The 26,370-nt window shown below is 31.3% G+C and overlaps 2 protein-coding genes across 3 annotated transcripts in view; one reads left to right on the top strand and one right to left on the bottom strand.

Moving 5' to 3' along the window:
- The window catches only part of LOC135193967 (U6 snRNA-associated Sm-like protein LSm6), a 388,927-nt gene that overhangs the window by 155,403 nt on the left and 207,154 nt on the right, over positions 1-26,370 (bottom strand). The window lies entirely within an intron of this gene.
- LOC113397697 (uncharacterized) overlaps positions 9,943-26,370 on the top strand; it is a 54,690-nt gene continuing 38,262 nt past the window's right edge. The window contains exon 1 of one of the 2 annotated variants that reach the window (XM_026636136.2): positions 9,943-10,048. In XM_026636136.2, the coding sequence (XP_026491921.1) occupies positions 9,958-10,048 (91 nt within the window). In that variant the 5' untranslated portion in view covers positions 9,943-9,957. Of the gene's footprint in view, positions 10,049-23,857; positions 24,212-26,370 lie in introns of those variants that run through there. The other variant, XM_064218615.1, reaches the window with a different exon arrangement.

The following is a 26,370-nucleotide window of genomic DNA, read 5'->3' as shown; positions in this document are numbered from 1 at the left end:
AGGTCACAAAAAGTATATATTTTATGAAATATTTAGATCTTCAAATTTTTTTTCACTATTTTACACATTAATTTTTAAGTGGCAGCTTAGCGTTATTACAATGGTGCTGCGTTACTACGTCTGAACTTTTTTCGACAATGTGACAACATTGTCGTTGGAAATGAACAGCGCATTTGTCTTTGCTTAAACACAAATATAACATTGTCGTTGGAAATGAACAGCGCATTTGTCTTTGCGTAAACACAAATATAACATTGTCGTTGGAAATGAACAGCGCATTTGTCTTTGCTTAAACACAAATATAACATTGTCGTTGGAAATGAACAGCGCATTTGTTTTTGCTTAAACATAAATACAACATTGTCGTTGGAAATGAACAGCGCATTTGTCTTTGCGTAAACACAAATATTACACTGCGCTGTTGACTCATTTGGGAATTACAGGAATTGTGACAGCAGAACAGTTAATGACCTTTGGATACAAAGTCTCCTATCCCATGGTTTAACGCTTTGCAGTTCCAGTGAATATGTGTAAAGATATTGCAGGAAAGCAGTAGGGAAGATCACGAAGAAGTGAAATTTATAGTGATAACAATATTATAGGTACGTTACCTTATTATTTTACTATCAATTCTTGATATTTCATTTGCATTTGCTAAAGCTATTCCCTCAGCTATTAATACTAGCCCAGTTACGGATTCCGTTCTTTCTATAAATGAATCCAAGTGTTATATTTTAACATTCCCAAAAAATTGTGAAATATTTTCAGGCTTCATGTTTATATTGAGTCCCTTAATTTTATCATATCTTTTAAATACCTTGACTGATTCGGATGTATCGGATGTCCTGATATTATCCTAAGTGACACTAGCAATTCTTTTAAACCATACATTTTTGAATTTTGAAACATTTTTTCTGAATATCCTAATTCAATTATTTTTTTTGATTACGTCAAATAAGTAAGTAAAAACGGTCTAGCTGTTTAAGGTCTGCGATTGCATAAGGAGCTAGTGAATGGGTTAGTGAGCTGTCAGCCGTGGGATATAATTAAGTCTCTTGGTTGGTGGATTAGTAAATTCAAATTTCTCAGTATAGGCGAATTAAATTTTATCCTTGACTCCACAATTGTACATTTGTAGTGCATTAAGTACCACTATTTACCTTTTTTTCTTTTTCGAAGTAGAAATTTTACTTGGTGGTAGGACTTTGTGTAAGCCCGTTTGGGAGGTACCACCCACTCATCAGATATTCTACCGCCAAACGGCAGTTTGGCGGTAGAATGTTGTGTTCCGGTTTGAAGGGTGAGTGAGCCAGTGTAACTACAGGTACAAGAGACATAATATCTTAATTCCCGAGGTTGGTGGCGTATTGTTGATGTAAGGAATGGTTAATATTTCTTACAGCGCCATTGTCTATGGGCGGTAGTGCCCACTCATCATCAGGTGACCTATTTGCTCGTCTGCCTACCGATATCATAAAATAAAAAATAAAAAATGCCTCTAATGTAATGTAACAATATTTAAAATAAACTACGATGTATATTTTACCTAGTTTTACTTTTAATATTCCAATCCAAGAGTACTTTTGGATTTCGCTGTATTTGATATATTCAAAGTCACGATTGACCGTTGCATAGGTAATAATATCTAAAAAAATAATATGAAAATAAACATTAACTATAAAATTAAGTATTATATTATAGTTATACCATTCGAAGAAGTTAAGATAAACATATCTTAGATTTACATATTACATGAGATTTGTTAATAACTCTACTGTATTACCACGATAAATTCCACCGTCACACAGCAATACTTAGTAGTACTCCGGTTTGAAGGGCGAGTAAGCCAGTGGGCCGAGAATACAGTTTTAATTTGCCATAATACTTGGGTAATCAGTAGAATAAACTAACACATATGTTTTGCTACGAACAAGGTTATTGCGTATACTATATTCCAGGACAAGCGATTCGATTCGCTTCGATTCCCGCCATTGCAAACGGTAATAGAATATAACAGATACAAAAGATAGTTCTTTTATTGCTAATATTATAGCTTATTCCAATTGAAGAAAGATTTCAGATAAACATATTCCATGGTTTACATATTCCATGCGATTTGCTAATAGCTCTACTGTATTATGACGCACAGTTTTTGATTTACATTTAATTTTATTTTTTTACTTAACAAGAACTTTACCGACATTCAAAATGCCTCTTTTCGTAAATCAGAATATCATAGATTATTTAAGATTCCAACCAATTATATCGCGTATATTATCAAAGTTGTTTATTTGTCTTAACTCTGAGGTTGGAATGGTATCATTAATAATATGCATAAATTTTGAGCTTCTCGGCAGACACCTACTTTTATAAAACTTGTTGTTCGTCTCGATTTCTTACGGGTGAAATAATAAAAATCCTGAATCCCGATCGCAATTTAACAAACCCTGTTCCACAAACAGTCACTTTAACACACAAAAAAAAAACAGTTACAGAGGAGGTCAGTTACATTCTCACATACAAAAGAATTACATATATGTATATTCCGCATTTAAGGGGTCGGTCGTCGGAGTTACTCATAAGTTCCCTATATTTCTTGGGGTTCGTACAAATTTAATTACTACGGTAAAAGTTCACGCAGTGACACTTTGTTGTAAATTTTGTGTCTATATTATTATGATTATAAACTATTCCGGTTTCCGATTTACCGGTCGTCGATTTCGTCGCGTGATTTCTACTCTTTCCCTGCATAAACATAAGAGCTATAAACTTCACGAAACATGTCAAGTATTCCGCGATAAATAATATAGAATAGTTAAGCTATAAAAGGGAAATACCACTCGCTGATTAATCACGAAATCTCAGAAATGATAACACCTACAAACTTGAAATTTGGCCGGTAGGTCCCTTATAGGGTGTAGAAATTCCCAAGGGGGTAAAACTTGAATTGGAAGTTTGTATTTTATAAATTTCGCGCGGGTAAAGCCGCAGGTTCAGCCAGTAACATATAAAAACATATTACAATTGTACATACCAGTTATTGAAATAAATAAAACAACAAAATTATTCATCTTGTTCAAACACAATTAATAATAACAGTTCCGTATGAGAACGATAATGTGACTGAAATAAACACACAGTATTGTAATTAACCCCATTAAGTACTTGCCTCACCGTTCGCTATACTATCACGGAGTTTCGCTTTGTAATCGTAACCTCCGTGTATAAATTCTCGAAACTGAATACATTTTAGTGTCATTATTATTTATTTTAGTTTGATTGAACAGCGAAGTTATAATCAAAGTTATAATCGCTTAATTTAAATTATTTTACCACCATTTCGAAAAGTAGATTCTACTAAAAAGAACTGGCAAAAAAACGTCAATAGTTCCTTTTCAGCATTTTAATTCTAGAGTTTATGTCAATAAAGTAGGATTGCTTGAATTGAAATCGAATATATTCGTCTCGGAAATTGGCAAATACTAAGTCCACGCTTTAATCTTTAATAATTTTTTTATTGCATATTATAAATGTTTTCTTGAGCATTCGATTTATAAATAGGCCAAGTTAAAAGTGTGCTGCTCAAAGCTTCTATTACGACGCAATCGTAATGCACTTTACAAATTTTATTATGTACACATCAGTGCGAGTCGAAGTTAAATATTTAATAATAATGATTGAACCTGGAAACAATTATAGTTTATGGTAATTCTATAGTTTTAGTAAACAATTACACAATTAGCAGGCTGAACTGGTTATATATCACTAGTGGGTCGCCCGCGAAACTGCGCCTATATTTAAAATATTTTCTAGAAATTTCGAAACCTATGACGAGGTTTTATTTAGATTTCATTCCATATAAAACTGCAAGTCACGCATCTATATTAGGTGCCAAAATTTTGAAACCTTATTCAAATGAAATTATTAATGTCAAATAATATACATCAGTTCCGTCAGAATTAGAGTTTGTCGAAAACAATTTACTTTAATTTTTTTTACGTTTTTCATTTTTTTTAATCTTATACATCCTAAGTGCTCTCTAATCGGCTAGTAACTTTTCTCCGCTCTCTAAAATTAATTCGTGACAATTTAGTAAAATGCCATCAAGAAACCTCTTTATATTTCCTCTATTTTCTGCACTTTTACGGCTGCAACTCTTCAAAATGGGACCATTGCCGTTTTTTATATGCAGCTTTCGCCCCATAAGCACTGGGACAAAAATCGGCTCACGCTCTTAATATATAAGATGTCGATGAGTCTTAGAGTGAAAACTGCGCGAAACAGGAAGTACAGAGTTGTGCGACCTCCAGACAGGTGGACCGACGAACTGGAAAAGATGGTTGTCCACCTGTCTGGAGAAAAATATCCCGCTGAATTTCTTTCGCCGGTTCTTCTCAGGTCCGAGGTGTTAAATTCCGAACCGGTGGTAGATTATTTATTATTATTTTGACTATCAATAAGCAAATGTAAACACTTCTATATTGAATAAAGATTTTTGACTTTGACTTTGACTAGAGCAGCATTTCCCAAGTATAGGGATTTTCGGATAATTAATATTAAAAATAAATATCAAAATAAATTGGACCTAGGAAACTAATTGCGATACATGCTACTCATTCTGTCAGAATGAATCATGCATTATTTTTTCTTAATGCAAACCAAGATAGGAGTCCCGAATTTGTTTATTTTTTGTTTGGTGGATCGCGGTCCAGTCAACTTTGGGAACCACTGTTTTTGAGTCTAGAGAACAAGTCAATCAATTCATTTTAAGTTTTTTTTCGAAGTATTTAATGTTGCTGATTGTTTGGCACTGAAAACTGTTAATCTGTTCTGCTGTACTTCGCTTCGCCAGATGTGCGCTGACCTTAACTTTGACTAACTCATTTAACAAATGAAAATACTAAATAACAGGAGCTGGTCCTCTTTTTGTAAATTAGTCGAATAAAAAACTAAAAGAGCAACCGGAGACAATTGATGATAAATCACGACTGGACTCATTTTCATAAATCTTTTTTGTACTGTACGCATCAAAATTAAAAATATTAAATTTAATAATTTATTAGTAAAATAAATTAATTTTATTTTAAATTAATTACTAAAGTAAATGATACGAGTTAGACCCAATGTTTCCCAGATCATCTGTTTTGGAGAAATTTTCGATAAAGTTTGGGAGTGTGCCAGCTATCCATATAAACAGTCACCTTTATCCTTGCTATTGGTAACAGTGTAGCGTGAGAAATAATATGTTATGTACCTTGTATCATTACACATTTGCTCTAGGTCACCCTACAAATAATATTCAAGCAGCAATTCTTGGTATTGTTCCGGTTTGAAGAGTAAGTGAGCCAGTGTAACTACAGGCACAAGGGACATAACATAAGTTTCGAAGGTTCATGGTGCATTGGCGAAGTAAGGGTTAATATTTCTAACAGCGTCAATATTTATAGGTGGTGGTGACCACTTAACATCGGGTGGCCCATTTGCAGGTCCGCCTACATATTACATTAAAAAAAAAAATGCAAAGCTTCATCAAGGTGCTTGCGCCATATTTGTATATTTGTAATTCATTTACTATATCCACGTCTAGTATGATGGACAAAGCGACATTCATGGGATATATAAATTTAATTTGCATTTGATAGAAAGCACTATGTATAAAGTATATACGATATATCACTACAAATGTAATGGAAAACACTGTTCACGTAACAGAGTCAAATTCGATTTTGACGTACAGTCTATTCCCAACACAATAAGACAAAAGCCGAATAAACAACATTTGACATTGAATTGATCGATATAACTGTCTCGAAGCTTGAATAAAATCTATGATATTCACTATAGTTTTGCGAAAAATTGCTTTGCGTTTTAAAAACGTCGTCGAAAATATTATCGGAACTTACTCGTATCCACTTTTTTTTTTGAAGTAAAAATAAAATGCATCCAAGTAATTAATAATAATAATAATAATATTTATTTCAAGTATCATGGACTCATTTTGTTAGTAATACAAAAACTTAAAATGTCTATGTTAGTACTTAACCTAAGGCTATCTAAAAAATATGAATCTTTAGATATGTGAGTCACCTCTGCGCCATTCCATTAGAAATAGCGCAGCAGTGACCCACATATGTGCAGTCCAACCTGCCCGCGATTAGTTTTAAGATGCTGTTGGTACTGTCCCGCACTCTGCGCACCAGGGCTCCACATCTTTTACGCATAGTAGTATAAAAACAGTCCACGTGTGCCTCCGCGAACATCCCTGATGCTGATGCAGATTAAGCGGAATAGTGTTGTATTATAAATAAAGATATATTACAAGATATGTTAGTTGTGCACAATATAGCACAGCTATTAGAAAATCGCGTGAATACGTAAATCTAAGGTTTTTTATCTTGATTCCTTCTTAGATTGGAATAGACTATAGTATATAAACGTTGTTAATAAACTTCAAAAATAGCATATTCTATAACATCAAAAGGTCATCTCTAACTTATTTACTTTTCAAGGAAAGATATATAGCGGTTTTTTTTTTTTTTAAATTAATTGTTGCAAGTATATTTTTTTTACTGACGCTACATTACAAGACACACCGGTAGACAAACGTGTAGGTGCAAATTACGTCAACTGTCATCAACACAAATGCTTTGTTGCCAAGCCGCTACTGTGAAGTTACATGTACTTATATGCAAAAATGCAATTAAGCAAAAAAAAAAAAAAGTTTTTTTTTTTTTAAATAAGCAGTGTAAATATGTAGTTTTTTTTATCTTATGTTTGGAGAATTTCTTTCTGTCATGCTCACTTTTCTCACTCAGTACACTAATAATTTTTAAATGTTATTAGTTAGGTGGACGAGCAAATGGATCACCTGATGGTAAGTAGTCACCATCGTCCTACCAACGTATGGAACTAAAATTTTTCGTCTTTGTGCCTGTAGTTACACTGGCTTACTCACCTTTTAAACCTGAACATAAAAATATTGAGTATTGTTGTTTGGTAGAAAATGTACTACGAAACTTAATTTGTCTACGTAGTTTTATTTGTCTACATAGTTCGTTTACCTGTTGACTAGTAATTCTAATACCCGGGAAAGGGTTGATCCCGAATGATTACTTAAAGATTGGAAGTTGCAATTTAAAACTATTTTCGGTATTTATTAAATTAGTTTTTGATTGATTACGCATGTCGATTAATAAGATACAATGTCAGATGCAAAATAGAAAAAAATACCCCAATTTATGACGAAGCGTGCGAAAATGTTTCATCGAAATATTTTGATGACGGTTCGTAAGCAATTTACGTAAATTGACTTTTTGTGCATAAGAAGGAACCCATTATCGTCAATTAGGTACGAATCGTTATCGGTTTTTTTACACAACCAATTTTTTTTGCTAAAAATATTCCAAAATATTTGATTGGGTCATCATCATATATAGAGATCGAAATATAATACACTCTCTTTGGAATAAAAAATATATATATTAAAATTTCATTCCTGTCTTAATCTCATTACTGAAATTTGTTTTTCCGAAAATTCAAATAATTTTTGGAACAGCTTTTCAATTATTTCCTTAAGATGAGAAATAACCCTAAAATGGGAACATTCCATATCAATTAAAGTTTACTTTACAACATAATTGAAATTTTTGATTGGGCAAAGAATAACAGGCTAATCATCTGCTTTAACCTTGTCAAAATAATGTCAATTTAAAATGGTCCTTACCTTTTTATATATTTAAAAACGTTTCTTGAAATTTGTACAACAATCGATGTCATAGACGGGTCAATTTGAATTGGTTACCATCATCCTATAATAGATAAGAATTATCAGATTATCTTAAAGTATCGTTTTGATAATTTTAATCTTATTCTTCAGAATATAAGATACATTTTCGTTTAATTTATAAAAATATTACATTTCAAATAATCCCTATAATAGTTTCATTTCGATACTCAAACTTATCTCGGTTAGACGAGGCATTTTCTTTTGTTTAAACTTATACAAAAGATAATAGACTTTATTGTGATTAAACAAGAGTGATTTTTATATATCTAGAATATAGATATATTTTAAAAGATATTTTGTGTTTTTAAAAAAGTTTATTTCTTTTGAATTTGTTTGAAAGAGACGTGCGTTTTTTTTTATTGAACTAAACATGTTTCTGGGTATTAAGGACTTCAGTTATATAATGTTTATTCTCATGACACTGTTACTGATTTTCATTTATCTGCAAATGTGTGACTTCGTGATGGGAAGACTTGTAGTGAAAATATTCAGTAAGTACATTTTAATACCTAACCTATAACTATTATAATAATATTTACTTGGTGTTTTGGGCTGTCTGGATTGACAGCATCCTCTCACCATTTATTCTACGGCCAAACAGCATGCTTAGTACTATTGGGTCTTGGTTTGAAAGCTACGAGCGTTTGTGTAACTATAAAGGACGTCAAATCTTAGTTCCCAATGATAGTGTCACATTGACGCTGGTAATATATGGTTACTATTTTTCAAAGAGCTAGTCTATAGACGATTTTGACTACTAACCATTAGGTGGACCATTTGTTAATCTGTAAAATGTACAACAGATTTGCTCCTGTGTGTTAATGTATAGTTTTGTGTTCGATTTTTGAAAATCCAATACGAAAACATTTTTGTTTTCTAGATTGTTAATATAGTCCGATAAAGTATCAGAATAATCTCGATCTGAATGTGTGAAATTGTGTGAGTGCGGGTATTGTGTGTATACATTGACTTTTCCCTCACACATCTATATAACGATTAATTGATAATATTGTCTACAAGACAATTTAATCTGACGCCTGATATTAATCTTACACTTACTTCGCCAGTTACCAGTTTACCAACATCATCTCTACCCAAGTCTACTACGATTTTATCTGTATATTTTTTTAAAATATATAAACAGAGACACACGAATGTCAAATATCGCATCGAAAATATAATCAACAAGTTTAATATCAGTTAGTTAGTCGCGTACATTGGTGTCTTCTTGTTAGGGTTAAATGAGGACTCCACTGAAGTTTCAAAGGTGAAGTGTGTCACGGGAATCATACGAAGCTTTTAGAGTAGTATTTATTGATGACTTTATTTTATGATTATTGTCAAAAAGGTATCCGATTAGTAAGATAATCCCATAAACAGTTACATTAATGTATTTTTCATTATCATTACACTAATACTTTAATTAGGTAATTCATAGTTAGTCTACGAGTTTTCTTGGTGTTAGGGCTCAAGGTTAGCCTGTTTAATTTGGTACAGAACGTTTTTCTCTTATTATACGAGACTACTTAGTGTGGTTGTGTTCCGGTTTGAAGGAGGAATGAGCCAATATATTTGCATCTCAGTTTTTCAAGTTGACGGCAGTTAATATTTTTAAGAATAGCTTGCGATAGAGACCAGTGGCGAACTCTAGAGGCCTTCACCTTCGAGACGAGTAGTACTTCTCAGCTATACATATATGATGAAAAATTCAATTTTTGAAAAAAAAAAAAAACAACATTTATCTAAGTAATAAAAATATACTTAAGAATATTTTGTTTTCATAGTTTTTGTATAATTACGCAAGAAATATAAGGCTTTTTATTTTTATTTATTATTATTATAATATTTTTAAGATTACCGATGTCTATGTGCTAAGTTGACCACTAACCATCACGTTGCACGCTATTATAAATAAAAAAAAATTAAAAAGGCAAAGACTACATTTAATATTAATTTCATAAAATCATCAATAGGCAGACGTTTGTTGTTAGACGAGTGTGTGTGAGACGATTCTCGAAAAAATCTAACCACAAGAATACTATTAGTATTAATTAATTTATTATCAAATTTGTCATGAGTAACAGATTGATAGTATTATCAGTTCCGTGGCGATATTTCGATAACAGTACACTGAAAACACATTCGGTTAGTCGTTTTAATTAGCCCTTAAGATGGACTTCCTTATACTCTTAGCACCCTTTCTGTTATTAGTGGCTTTGTACGCATTTTCGTGTGTGTGTTTACAGTGTTGTGAAATATTTGGTGAGTACCTCGTCAAAATCTCAACCAGTTTGATTATTTATATATGTCAAAATTTTGACGTTACCGATTGACAATGTTTCTTCTGCGAATTTATTATGAATGGCCGTTACGGTGTTTGTTGTTTTTTTTTTTTAATTGTTTCTAAATGGAATGTTTCGAATGAATAAAGAGAGCTGTACTAATATTTAAAAAAAATCTATTCTTATATGGTAACTATACATGATGAAGAATAAATCATTAATATTTTATGTTATTTGTATTTTATTTTATTTGATAAATTAATTGAAGTATGGTAGTTTTAAATGCGTTTTAATTTTGTTAGTGCTATTTTTGTAATAACGTACGTAGGGTCTTCCTACCTGGCCCAGGTCAAGCTGGGTCCGAGCATCTAGGTTATCTTCCTTACTCGGATGTATCCTCAGAGAGAGCTTCCGCTATCTGGTCAATTTGTTTTTACCTAGAAGATCAAGCCAGTGAGTCTGTTTATGTTGTCGCAATAAATATTGTAATCTAAAATTAACTTGAAACATAAGTTTTATTTTGATGATAATAGATAGCACTATTTTCACCTAATAACTACAGCGCCATCTAGCGAGGAGTGGCAACACTACGTGACATAAAACTTTCCATCCTTAATATATAGATGTCGCTGTATAAGAACTATCGTTAACAATATATTGTGTTATAGGTTTATATAAATAATGAACAATCAATTATTTAAATCGACACACGTCTCGATACTTGAAATCTAGTTATAACACTTGAGTTGGTTCATTAAGAATGCGATTATTGCTAAAAGCTATATACCTATAGAGGATAATTTATTCAAGTCGGCTCTTACAAGCACTTTTCAATCGTCATTCAACAAAGTCCCTGATTACTCAGTTGGCGTTTTGAATTATTAAAACAAAGTCAAAGTCAAAAATATTTATTCAATATAGAAGTGTTTACACTTGCTTATTGATAGTCAAAATAATAATAAATAATCTACCACCGGTTCGGAATTTAACACCTCGGACCCGAGAAGAACCGGCGAAAGAAACTCAGCGGGTTATATTTTTTTCTATTTTCAAAATACATTCTATACTTCCTGCGAAATATTTGATAATATTCTTTTAAAATCTGAATTTTTTAATGTAGGGGCTAACTCTCTTGTAGGGGAATCGGGGCTGAAATCTCAGTAGCCCTATCCTTATCCGGTCCTGCGTATATATATAATTGCATTTATGTTATTACGTATATATATATTTATGTTATTTACGTTTGCAAATAAAACGATTAATACCGTCTAGGCAACATATGATATCATTGTTGTCATATTGAGACTTGATTTGATGTATTGACACCTGTCAAGTGAATATCGATGTTGTAAATGCAATTTAATCGAATATAAAAGATAATAGAGGTCATTCACCTTTCCAGCGATTCTTAGCTTTTCATAATTCTATTACAGTCGTTTAAGTTTTTTATATAATTATATTGTTAAGAACTAATGGAGAAAATGTAACAGTTTCTAGGACAGTAAACGTCTATAGACATCATAGCAATTATTTAGCTATTGTGTATAGTGTACAGTGTATTACTATAAACGCGAAAGTGTTTTTTTATGATAAAGGTAAGCGGACGAAGGTCTGGTAAAAATATTAACAATTCCTTACATCACCAATGCAGCATAGGAACTAAGACGTTATATATTTTGTGCCTGTTACACTGGCTCACTCACCCTTCATACCGAAACACAACAATACTGAGTAGTGTTTGGCGGTAGAATATCTGAGGAGTGGGTGGTACCCAGACGAGTTTTGAAAATGGAAACTTAATTTTGAAAGGGTGTTATTGTTTTAGTGGCAAAGGAAATTTATCATTAGTATCTTCAAGTTTATTGAAATAAATTATAATAAAATATTATAGGCGATTACGGGTTCAACCTAGGCAAGGAACATCTAATCTTCATGTGCTTATATGTGTGTTCATTTCAACTACTTGCGAGCGCTGTGAACCTGCAGGTGTCTGAGAAACACGTATAGTCCTTTACTTGGTGGTAGGGCTTTGTGCAAGCCCGTCTGGGTAGGTACCACCCACTCATCAGATAATACCCACCAAATAACAGTACTCTGTATTGTTGTGTTCCGGTTAGAAGGGTGAGTGAGCCAGTGTAATCACATGCACAAGGGACATAACATCTTAGTTCCCAAGGTTGGTGGTGAAAGGAATGGTTAATATTACTTACAGCGCCTTTATGGACGGTGGTGACCTCTCACCATCAGGTGGCCCATATGCTCGTCCGTCAACCAATGCAATAAAAAAAAAGTCCGACGAACCTGAGTTCGAGTTTCATTGATGCAATAAGCTCTCTCTTCTCCACGAGTGAGTGAGGAGGCCTAAACCCTGTTAGGTGACATATTACAAACTGTTACTTTACCTACTTTGATAATAAAGTTATATGATTTTGTTATTTCCGAGTAAGTCTCAATTTGAAATATAAGGATTTTATTGTGATATCCAGTTTTACAAGGAGTGTTTTAAGTTTTGACCCCTCGGACCAGATTACGAAAATAAAATAGAGGTCTTTATACGATTATAGTATCTCAGTACTCAGACGATGGCTATCTGTCTAATTATAATTAATTTATTTAAATAATCTTTAGTAGCTGTGAACATAATCAGACAAATACTAAATTAAAAAAAAATAATGATGTCATACTTATTAGAAAAAAAACAAAATAACTTCAATTATAAACATAGATTTGTTTCTCTTTATCTACATTATTATATTGTATTTTTTTTTTATTTTATCTAGCAAGGAAATATTACCTTCATAATTCTATTTTTTTTCTTTTTCAGAACAATTTTATAAAATAATAATAATTCAATTAAGAATTTCTGGTCACACTTATTTATCTTTATTTGAATTTCGAACTTAAGTTTCTATATTATCTATTAATGTTATAATGAGGAAAGATTTGTTTGTCTGTAATCGATAAATACTAATTGATGAATCAAATTTTATATTTTATCCAGAAGTAATAAAGACTATATATTTTTTCAGTAATAATAAATCTTATAGTCACAAGCTCAATTCCACGCAGGCAAAGTTACGGGCACATTTAGTAAATACTATTTTTACAAGCTATAACTGATCTAGATACAAGTGTGGGTCCAATCTTAGAGTTAAATTTTTAACCAGGTCCGAACAAAAATTATTGTTACTTTTCAATCTCATTGAATATACATAATTTATTTTATATGCTAGAAGCCTCACTTCATAAGAATTATTAAAAAAAAATCATAACCGCAAGAAATCCGGAATCCACGGCAAAGTAACAGTGTATTGACTATTGAGATAAAAAAAAATTGATTATGTCTAAATTTCACAATGAAGTGCTCCAAAAACTGTAGAAATCTACGTCTAAGTTAAATGGCTTAAGATCATGAAAAGCACCGAAAATCTTACTTATCTAGGTTGATAAGGCTGCTCAGCACGCGATTAGCGATGATGTTGGTCGCATGGTGACCGCGTGGCGACTTTAAAGATTGTTACCCTCCCTTGACAGCTGTCAATGGACAGAAATAAATATTATAATATTTATTTTATCTGTTAGTACTTTTATAGGTATTATCCTAAGCACCGAACGAGGATTTACTTTCGTGAGATAATTCTTTTTCTCTCCTAAATGTAAACATGTAATTTGATTATGAGTGTTTTTTAATTTGTTAGGTTTTTTTTAAATTATTTTAAGGTCTTTGTGTTAAATTTGCACTTGTATATTCTCGAGCCGAGATTGTCGAGTGGTTAGATATGAATCTTAATCCATGATTACTCAAACCAGAAGAAGTATAAGTGTAAAGGCGTTGCAAAGCAATCTATTGACGTGTATGAGGAAAATGTTGAATAAATGCATATTTTAATATGAGTTTATTTTTAAATTATTGCCAATAAATGCTTGCATAGCTACAAAATGCTTGGACTCATATCTAATACAAAATTATTGATGATTGATAGGGAAATAATGCATGAAATAGTGAACTAGTGTCTATATAGTAACAGCCTGTTAATTTCCCACTGCTGGGCTAAGGCCTCCTGTCCTCTTTTGAGGAGAACGTTAAGAGTTCATTGCACCACGCTGCTCCAATGCGTTAGTGGATTCACATGTAGCTGAATTTCGTTGAAATTAGACTCATGTAAGTTTCTTCACGACGTTTTCATTCACCGTCGAGCACGAGATGAATTATAGACACATATTATGCACATAAAAATTCAGCGGTTCTTGCCTGGGTTTGAACCCGCTATCAGCGGTTAAGATGTACGCGTTCTAACCATAGGGCCATCTCGGCTGACTATTGACGGTGAACTAGTGTCTAGTAACACTTAATGTATTATTCTTTCTGAGTCGATTGGTTGATCAACCATATATCAGTACATTCGTTTGCGGGTAATTTTTGTATTTCAAAATAACTGCAATTAACTGTTATGAACAAAGAGTTAATTTGTAATAATAAATGTAATAATAACAAAAATAATAATTTGGAGAGTAAATGAGGAAGTCATTTCTGACTGTCTGGCATCACTGAGGTTTAATAATAAAGTCAAGCCTGGTTCTGGATATGTATCTCGGGTTGATAACACCAAAGCTTGCTCGGAACCCTCAGTGTGTCAGATTTTTACCTCCCAATAGGTAGTTGTCCCTATATATTGTGCAATAGAGTCCCGGAATTGTCTAAGACAGTCTTGAAGTCATAGGAATGTATGTCGTGACGCCCTAGCGACTACCTAGCCTTAGCTGACCTTAAGATTAGTAGGAGACTTTCATCGTTTTACGGTTAATATTCAAGTATCCTATTCAAGTAAATATAAAAACTAAATAAAGCTATATCTATGTCAAATGACAACAATCGATTCAATTAGTTGATAAGAATTATTTTTTATTTATAATTTAATTCGGCCGTTATCTGATCATTATTTATAAAAAGATCACAGTGATAATCCCCGTCGAATCTACCGGAAAATCTATTGTGACGTAATTCAAAACGCGAACTTCTGTCACAAAAAACAATAGCCTTAAATTTTTTACTCATTACGTGAGAAAAAGTAACCTTCAAACGAGTAAAATTTTGTGGATGATATTCAGGATAATAAACATGACAATTATTTTATCTTCTATAGTTAGGATTCATTGATTTTTATGAAGGATACATAAATATATGTATATGATTATAACACCATTTAACTGATAAAAAAACACCATTTGTCGTATCTCTACGATTTGAAAACATTCCGATAGCCACCACAGCTAGTATCAGAATACTTGGAGTCGATATTTCAAGCCTTGTTCATTTCCGCGGTCAATTGGAAGGCAAAGCCAAATTGGCATCATAAAAGCTCGGTGTGCTCAGCAAGGAAACACAATATTTCACGTCAGACCATTGTCTAAGACTATACAAGCCGCAACATCAGGCCGCTATCGGCCTCACATAGAGTACTGCTCTCACCTCTGGGCGGGTGCTCCCCAGTACCAGCCCCGTGTATTTGACCGTATCCAACGTAGAGCAGCTCGAATTATCGACGATCAAGCCCTTTCTGAGCTGATCCTTTGACTTAGCGGAGATATGTTGGATCACTCTTCATCTTCTACCGAATTTTCCACGGGGAATGTTCCGAGGAATTGTTTGGATTAATCCCGGCTGCTGAATTTCACCGTCGGACATCTCGTCAAAATTCTAAGTTTCACCCGCACCACCTAGATGTCCGATGTCTCAGATGTTCAGAATCATAGGTATTTTGTTTTGGAGTGTGTTCTTCTAATCACTACGAAATCGCGGCAGGTATATGGATTATGATTACCTATATAGATAACAATAATTATGTTGACAATTATGACGCGTTCGTGATTTGTTGCAAATAAAAAATGACAAAACGTCATAGTTATAAATCTCGGATAGGTTTTAGTAATTATAAAATAATTAAAATTATTAGATACTTATCTAGGTATTATTAATTATAACTTATTATCACCCGTGAATTAATTAGCGCAGAATTATTTCGTTCACTTTCTATTGATGCGTATGTACACTAATATTCTTAATTCCCAACCTCTATTTTACCTCTCCAGCTTCTAAAACGCTGGTTAAAACCAGCTTAGCTAATTCGGCTGTAATTTGAACACACAATTATAACGCCATCACATGTAACCGTTATTTAGATATATTTTTTTTTTATGTAATAGGTAGGCGGACGAGCAAAAGACCACCTGATTATAATAACCATTCCTTACATTACACCAATGCGCCGACAACCTTGGCAGTTAAGATGTTATATCCCTTGTGTCTGTAGTTACACTGGCTCACTCACCCTTCAAACGGGAACACAACAATACTAAGTTTTGCAGTTTAGCGGTAGATTATCTGATGAGTGGTTGGTACCTACCCAGACGGACCTTACATCAAGTAAAGCTTAAGTTCACAATAATAAATCAGTTATCATTATATATATATTTTTATCCCTTAAGGGGACAATTCATATCAATGGATTACAATATGGAAATCTAAACAAATATAATAATTATAAACAACCATTAAAATAATAGGATACGAATGATTAGAGAACATATTAGTTTACATACTAGTCGATCTTACCCCCCAGGGGCGCCAATCGATTAAGTTAAAAAATCGTAAATATTACGATAAGATAAGAATTTGTTATGTATGCTATTTTGAAAACGCAAAAGTGATATGATATTAATCTCAGATGCAATCACTGACTCGTATATATGATTTATCGTTGCAGTGATGTAAGAGTTGTCAGTTGAATATTGAGTGACAGTGATAGCTTCGACAAGTTAAAAATATAAGGATGTTCGTATGCGCGTCTTTATCCGCATGCACAAAAAAAAGAAGATAATGTTGCCATCTTATATATGGCAACTAAAAAAAAATTACGCCTATATAATTCAAATTGTATAATGATTATCTAATTTCATTATTGTAAGGAATGTCACGGGGTGACCATTTTTGCCTTAAAGAGTTAGGATGAATGATATAATGAATAACTAATTTTATAACTATATAATATGAAATTAAATTACTGTGTATGTTTATGTATGTATTTTCACTTCACCGTAAGTGGTCACCATCGCTCATGAACAAGTCGTAAGTAACATTAACCATTTCATACCTTGGGAGCTACGATGTTGTGCCCCTTGTGCTTGTAGTTACACTGGCTCACTCAGATTTAAAATCGAAGCACAATACTAAGCATTGCTACTTGGCGTTACTTTATATGGTGACTGGGTGGTATGTCCATATTTCTATTGTTATTAATCATTATATTGGATTAACATATATGGCAGGTATTATAGTGAACCTGATGGGAACTTGAGTAGCAACATTTAATGTCTTTACTGATACTAATAGTCGTAGTGTGTAGTTGATAATTGTCTATGTCTAAATAAAATTGTCTATGATTAGGCTATAAGCAAAAGTTTATATTAGAGTCTATGCTGGGGTAAATAGTAACTTAACAAGACTCAAAAACTCAAGTGTGATATTTACACAATAATTAGTTTAGATGTCTACCTCCACTGGGAGCCCTTGTTTGCTGTTGTCGAATTAGTTCATTTGACTTTGATTAGCGTTTCAAAATCTGAAGGTTAATGTTTATAATTTCTAACGAAATAAATACACTTGTATTTTTGTTTATAATTCATCTCGTATTTGGTTGTTACGGAAAACATTGCTAAGGAAATGAAATTATTTTTTTATACACCGACCTGCATTGGAGTACTATGTTGGTGTGTATAATAACATATTAATTAGTATTAGATTTATATTTTATATGAATATATAATTATCTGTGCATTTATGCATCTGTCATCTCGAGTTGTCATCGCGAAAGCGCGGGAAAATACGATATATATAAATTGATGCGCGGTAAAGGCGGGATTCTTTAATAAATTCAAATATTATTACCGGTATCAATTTATACGATTATATGCACCATAAGGACGACACAGCAGCATTGAATAAAGATTTAAAACATACTTCTAACGTTCAAAACATACTCCTAACGTTAAAATAACTTATTTTTCTTCGGCAGTTACCTACTTCGCTTTTTTTACTTATTATTTATCATGCTTTGTTCGTGTAATAAAATCAACTGCGTCTTGGTAAAGTGACGTAATCTCGTATATCTTATGAATTAACAGAACATTTACATTGAACATACATTTTTCTTGATGGCTGTTATTAAAATAACATTAGTCTTGTGATAATAATTTTTCACAACCTTATGAAAATTTAGTTTGTAGTACAGCGATTTCATGTTGAATTATAGTTTTAAATTACTTGATACTATAAGAAAAAAATTATTCATTCTTTTGATGAGAGTTGAAATAGATAAAATCAAAAATATACCATTGCTGACTTTTTTGTAGATTTTTTATAGTGTACAATACTGTAGTACATTATTTTGATCTGTCTCGTAGGGTTCACCTACGATAGATCAAAATAATGTATGTCAGCATTTGCAAAGTAAGCGCAAAAAAATGTGTTTATTCATTTATGAGATTAGAAACGTCTAAAATGATTAGTCTTTCTTTACTTTTTTATACATATAAACCTTCCTCTTGAATCACTCTATCTATTAAAAAAAATCTGCATCAACATCCGTTTGCGTAGTTTTAAATATCTAATCATACATAGGGACAGTTAGATAGCGGGCGCCATTTGTTTTATACTACATATGTACACAGGTAGTTATTGAATTAAATTGTTTTTATAACATTCGTAATAACGTAAAGGCCTGTGGACATATTTTAATAATTTAAGTATTTTTATCAATATGACGCGTGTTTATCCATGAATGTATAATTGCGGTAGTATCATGTTTGTAGTAAGTTTTTCAACATGTATATTAACCGTATAAATATATTGTGTACATAGTCCCTTAACCCTGCCCTTACACTGAGGTTATTACGATGATAAATAGAGACAACCTTCCCAAAGGATCAAGTTATGACAGTGTATTATGTTTTCTTGTGTAAGATTTAGTATGTGTGATTTGTAAATAGTTTCGTAGCGGTTATGATAAAATATTTCATAATTTATATAAATAATGTTAAACGATTTGATAAGGAAGTAAGTTTACAGTTATAGATAATGAATGATAACATTTATGAGGATTTGTATCAGAGGTGTGTCTTTATAAGAGCTACTAGTAGATTATTTTTTTGCAGCTTGTATTACTGGTGCGTTAGTTCACAGAAGTTACTTGTACTCTAGGTGTTATGTTTGAAATTATTCAATGTCACTCTATGGTCCTCATGGTGCATATTAATTATCCTATAATTTGGTACCTAAAAATATATACCAAGTAAAAAGTAGTACAATGATATATTTGAATTTAATTAGTTGCATTTTTAAAGGATTAAAATAAACTAAAGTAACCTGTTAATGTCCCACTGTTGGATAAAGGCTTTGTCCCGTTTGAAGGAGAGATTTGGACCTTATTTCACCAAGCTGCTCTAATGCGGGTTACATACACGTGGCAGATTCCCAATCACGTGCAGATTTACGATGTTTTCCTTTAAGACGAGATGAATTATAAATACAAATGAAGCACATAAATTCAGTGGTGATAGTCCCCGGCTTGAACTCAGAATCATCGGCCAAGATTAATGCCTTGTAACCGTTGGGCCATCACGGCTCTCATACTGGAAAATTTTATTCGTCGGTTCAATAACCTACAAAATTATTTAATAAGACAAGGTTATACGATTTTTTTTTATGGATATTATATACAATGAAATTATATTTATCTTTTTGTTCGATAGAGACGTATTACTTTTTTTTTTTTAATTGAACTTTAGCAAAAACTTTTATGAGGGGAATATTATAAAATATAGTTATATAATATATATTTCCATTGTACTATGTATCTTCTACAATTTTATTTTATTAGATATTATTTTACTTACCTTTTTATTTTACTTAATATTTTGTGAATATGCCGATGGTGTTTCGAAAATCTATAAATAACTAAAAAATATTTTGACGTATGTATTTAATGATAGTATTTGTATACTACAAAAATTAATTCATATTAAAAAAAATACCTTTACTTAATTTTATTTATTTCTTCTATTTATTGTTTTGTGTAAATGTACTTTTCACGTATAGTTAGTTTCATTTAAGTCTATATGTTATAACTGTTTTCATACTTCGATGTGGTGCTTATTGAGTTGTCGTCTGTCCGTTCCCACTTCAAGCTTAAACCACCGAAGCGATTTAAATGAGATTTATTTTGGAAATTATGAAAGTTTTTATCGAGAAAATCCTTAAAGTTGCGAAAAAGGGAATCAATCAAAGTATGTATGAGGGTAAAATGGAAGTGAAGGTTTGGTAAAGCCGGGGCTTCAGTTAGTTAATAAATCGGAAGCCTCACGATATAATTACATATGTCTCCTTGTTTCCCGACCGATTTCGGCCACAGCAGCTTCTTCAAATACAAATACTTAATGTATCAATTTCTTTTAAAATCCGATGGGATGATCAGACGATTCAAAAGTGCTTGTAAAAACCTACTTGAATAAAGTATATTTTTATTTGATTTGATTTGAATTCGCTTTACCTTAAAGATTTAATTAAGGTGGAAGTTAAGGATCGCATCACGTGTTAAGCGGTACCGTCTTATTTAAGGCTCATTTGGAAAGGTTTACTTCTAGTACTATAGCTGTAAAGCCATATACCTAACAATTATTTGCCGTTACGTATTAAAAATTCGAACATTTTTTAAAAATTATGAATTGATGTTTAACATTGAAAATTGTGAGCCTTGCGACCTAAAAAAGAGAAAAATATCTTTTAATATAATATGAAAAAGTTTTATTAAAAATCATTGAATTATAATTCTTAATTTTATCTAATTATGAAGTTTATACGTCATGAAAATCTATTTTAAACGATGATATCAATGAATCTAACTGATAATAACGAATTGTTTTAAAATAGACTGAATGACAAGAGAAAATATTAATATCGAGATAATAAGCGATAGTGTCACCGCTTCATTATTAATAAAATATTGTGTAATTTCATATTCAAAGCTGTTAATTTTGTTTGAAATTGCATGATTCAATTTTAATCGCTCATTACTCACGATACTTATTACTTGGCGCTTGGTAGGGCTTTGTGCAAGTTCACTTAGGTAGGTACCATCCACTCATTGAACCCCCAAAGAGCACTACTCAGCATTGTTGTGTTCCGGTTTGAAGGGTGAGTGAGCCAATGTAACTATAGGCACAAGGGATTTAACATCTTAGTTTCCAAGGTTGCGCATTCGTGATGTAAGGAATGTTTAACATTTCTTACAGCACCATTGTCTATGGGCGGTGGTGACTACTTACATCAGGTACCTTATTTGAACGTTTGCCGTATATCATAAAGAAAGTTCATCATCATCAAGTGAATCACCGTATAATTTCCTTTATATAGGTGATAAAAAATATTAACCCTTTCAACAGAACAAAGAGGAAACTCGAAGGGCACTATTGTGAAATGCGAAATGCGAATGACACAGATTAAAATATTAGTTTTGAGAATGATAACTCAAAAATGTTGAAATCTTTTGCTGGAAACCGTAATAAACAAATATTTGTTATTCGATTTCGAGATTGAGCAAATTGTTTTTTCTCATTTCCGACTAAGCCTTAAACTAACTGACGTTGCAGTATGACGTACGTATATTTGCCTTGAGATAACATTCGGTACGTTTTTAATAATATTGAGAAACGTAAAAATTTGTCTTACAATGTTTAGTTCAGATCTTTTATAACTCGAAGAATATATGTATGTATGTAATGTGTCACCTGGTGGAACTCTGTTACTTCTATTCGAACATTCACAGAGCAAGCAGTGTAGACTGTAGGCCATCCTTACTAACATATAAATATATTGATACGTTTCCGATTAATTTCCGACCCAACTTCGTATTACTCACAAAAATTAACTTCGGCTTAATCGTAACTGATGATCGATTTTACTTATATATATCGGTTACTATTCGATTATTTCAATCTAACTTTGACCGAACGACAACTGTATCGTTGCGTTTGTAGAATAAAAAATCGTCTATACGGCAATGATTATCTTTCGACTGATTTACGATAAATTGTCAATTGGTCAGTAGAATTATAACTATATAATTGGAGCCCAGGTAGTTCATATGATTTTCGATGTGTCGAACACACGAACATATAAACCGACTATGATAGCAGCTCGGTCCAAGAAGCTGAGTTAGCAATATGTTGAGATCAATGATTTCAACGTCAAATGTGACATTTTTTTTTATTGTTTAGTTTATTTAAAACATGTTTTAAATGGCCCACGAATTGTGGGCCATGAAATTTTTCAAGTAATTACATTAGAAATAATTATAGATGTTAATAACAGTATAATACAAATAAATGACGAAGGCAAAAAAGGCATAATAATTGTTATACTGTTTTTATATCTGTAACGTGTTTAAGAAAACAATTGCCATTGTTGTAAGTTAGTAAGTTAAGCTAATGGTACGGATGGGTAAGTTTGTGAAAAAAAAAAAAATATACACGAATATCAGAAAAACACAAGTACAATCAAAACTACCCTTGAAAGCTGAAATTATGGCATTGGTTTATTTTATAACGTAAGGAAGTTCTTGGAGATTTCTACTTATTGCTGATATGGGAGGTGTAACTTTGTATTAATTTTACCTGTACGAATTTTCGACAGACAGCTACCCTTGTAACTGTCACTCTGACTCATTCGAATTTCAAACAATACAAATTTATTATTAGTTAGTGTCATAAATGTAATAATGAGTGAGAATCAGGAACTTGCACTACCAGTAAATTTAAATTTAAACAAAATAGATGTTATACGCCAGCATCCGTTGGCACGTACGAAGGTAAAATTTACTACTAGGAAGTAGTTCTATAACATATTCGAACTCTATGCTAAATAATTTCGAAACCCGTTCACTTACACAAACGCTAACACACATGGAAGCACATAATACCCACATGTATACAAAATTAATAAAATTAAATGCTGTATAAAAATAAAATCTAAGCAATAATATTTACTCACCATATTGTTTATCTTATTAGTATATTTATTTTTTTATAATTATAAACTTATCAAATAGATACGAATCAGACATATACGTTAAGTATATAATATCTTAAACTTAAATGTGTTTGTTAAATCATATTTATTGTATGTTATGATGCTGCATTTTGATAAGAAGTTTATCGGTCAAAGGAATTAGAAAATTGATATACTATATAATGTAGGTCGTACATTGATTTCAATAACATATTAATAACAACATAAAAACATTATTATCAATATTACAGAATGACCGAGCTTAGTGTTCATTTTTTTTGTGCTTTTTCGGTACAGGTTTCGGAGTACATATATATTTATAGACGTGGCAACTAAATTAATTATAAGGGACCATACAAGAGAAAAGACAGTAAATAGGAAAAAATAACATAACAATTTTTTGGTGTTGTCTCCGCGCCAAAAATAATTGAAATGCTAAAATTAAACAGTACAATATCATTCGATAGTAATCAGTTTAGTACATTATTCATTACTTCAATATAATTTAAATCACGGCTGATAATAAGAAATTACAGTACTTATCTAGTGCTTTAAAGTACACAAACCATTCATAATTCGAGGGTTTTCTTGAAAATCGACTTTATGATAAGGGAATTAGTGACAACGTATCGTGAACTGTCGACTTATTTCATATAAACCGAGCGAACGTAACAGTCTTATAAACGCGTCGCACTAAGACACTTCACCGAAAAAATATAAAATACAGATTCAAAATAATATATTTTCGCGCGCTTTTTTGTGTCTGACAGTGACGTTACGTTAAAAAAGTTTGAGTTTTTAAACGAAAAAGGTTTTATAATTTTTAATAACTTTTTTATAAAATGGAACAAACAGATATTGATGACAGTGTAATTGTTAAAGACTTTACCGGTAGTATTGATAGTATGGAAAAAAGTGACTCGACTGAAATGGACACAGGAAAAATTTTAGGACTCTTACCAATATTTATATTGATATTAATAATGTTTATAAGAATAATATTTATAGTGTACAAAAATAACGGTAAGTTTTTTTTTCTTAAACATTTTCACTATTTTTTTTAATATTTAAATTCGTGATGCAGTGGGTAATTTAAACGAGAAGACCTTGCTTTTTAATCACTCTTAAAATATTTTATAAAATTTCTTTGATAACGAAGACTACATCGATGAATTACAGATTTAAAATTATATAACAATATGCATATAATTATTCAAATAAAAATAAATGTCATGTTGCTTCTATGTGTATGCATAATTAAATAGGATTTGAATGTCTGTGTCATAATTATAGAGAGTGAACAATATTTATACCTATTCAAAAATAGTTGAAGAAATACGTACTTATATGAAATTTATTTCTTATTTATTCAAGAATATATAATTATAGGACGAATAGCCACTGACCTTTACCTCTCCTAAAGTAAATGAAACAACAGTGTATATTAAAGTCGTGACAATAAGGTTATATTAGTAACATTAATATCAATTTGCGCATTTGTGCAACAATGTGAAGTATTCATAATACGCCATGCTAACCACTTAAAAGTCAAGCATTGAAAATTAAAATGAAATTTTCATTTATTTACTGGTCATAGGAAATAGGTGTCATTCTCGTTATCTCATATCATGATTTTATATAGATATAAAACTTTTATTCGAATTCAATGCAACTAAATACATATTTAAATCAATCTATAATAAACGAATATTTGTTTTTTTTGTCTTAGCTAACGTAAAATCTACCAAACCAATATACGTAAAACTTATAACAGCAGACGCAGCACGTTTCGGAAAATGTTTTAGTATATAATATTATTATATAAGCAGCCGCTCACTTTAAATTTAGATAATCGAAGTGACAAGCGTGAATTCCATGTTCTTAAAAATAATGGTTTAGTATATTATTTTAAAATTAAAAAACGAAAAGTTAGCACACTAAAATATACTTTTTAAATATTCATGACGAATTCACGACGAGGAGAAGCTGGTAAATGCTTAAACAAATATAACCTTCCATGCAAAGTAGGGGTGTGTAATTATTAATATATCATAATTATTGTACCGGTTTAATAAACGAACTACAATTGAATGCCTAGTAGAACTCTTTCCGGGAATTTATATATAATATTATTGCGGAAGAACGATATCAATTTGAAATAATAATTACTTTTAAATAATAGTCACTGCAATTTTAATAATAGACTGTCATGTACTTTGTTGCAGTTATGTATCAGTTATGTCACGTAGTTTTCTATTGCTATATTCTATTTTAGTACTTATTCTATTTGTTGTTTTCATAGAAACATTTTTTTTTTAAATTGGGATTGTGTTTTTTTTAAAATATTTGAATTAAATATAACAAGGTACATATGTGTATCGGAATCTTAAACTGTGTTTAAGCCAGAGGCAGAACAAAGAAACACCTTTGCCATTTAAAATAATAATAAGGATAACTATAATAAGTAAGATATTAAAAATATATTTGTATTTAGTTTCAATCTTTATTCTACTTTTTAATTATAATGAATGCCCTATGGGTGTAATTATGAAGCATGGTAATTTAACTATAATAGATCCAATGTTTGTTTTTTTTTTGTTAAAATGTCATAATTATCTTACTTTATAAATTGAATTATTAAAAACTATCGTTATAAAAATAAACGAATTTTTTACTGACGTTAATTTGAACTAACTACAATTTGTTGTATGATTTAATTGTAAAATTGATTTCGTTTGTCTTATAAAGTACCTACCTATTTTATATTATTTATTTTTTTGTTTATAATCCAATATAGAATAGTGTTAATGTCTAGAATAATTCCGAAATAAATTGCCGTGTCTCTAGTTACATCCAATTTAGCAGATTAGGTATATTAGATCGCTAATTGAATCACGTAATGTAGTTGTATGTTTTCAATGTCTTCTTACTCATAGACAAATATCGGCGCCATCTTGTATTTTTATTGCATTTTTTATATAATTAAAATAAAATAATTAATGTGTGTATTATTTGTTATTTCACAATTTATTTATTAAGTAATAAAAACAATTGAAATACTTATAACGGAATATTATTTATTAACTTTTAATGTTCTCGACATCGTTAAGTACTTTTTTTTTAACATATTACATTCATACACACAGCTTAAATAGATAAATAACAAATGTATTATTTTTTTT

Source organism: Vanessa tameamea, chromosome 23 (assembly GCF_037043105.1).
Source record: "Vanessa tameamea isolate UH-Manoa-2023 chromosome 23, ilVanTame1 primary haplotype, whole genome shotgun sequence".
Taxonomy (NCBI): Eukaryota; Metazoa; Arthropoda; class Insecta; order Lepidoptera; family Nymphalidae; genus Vanessa; species Vanessa tameamea.
This window is presented reverse-complemented; position numbering and strand designations above follow the sequence as displayed.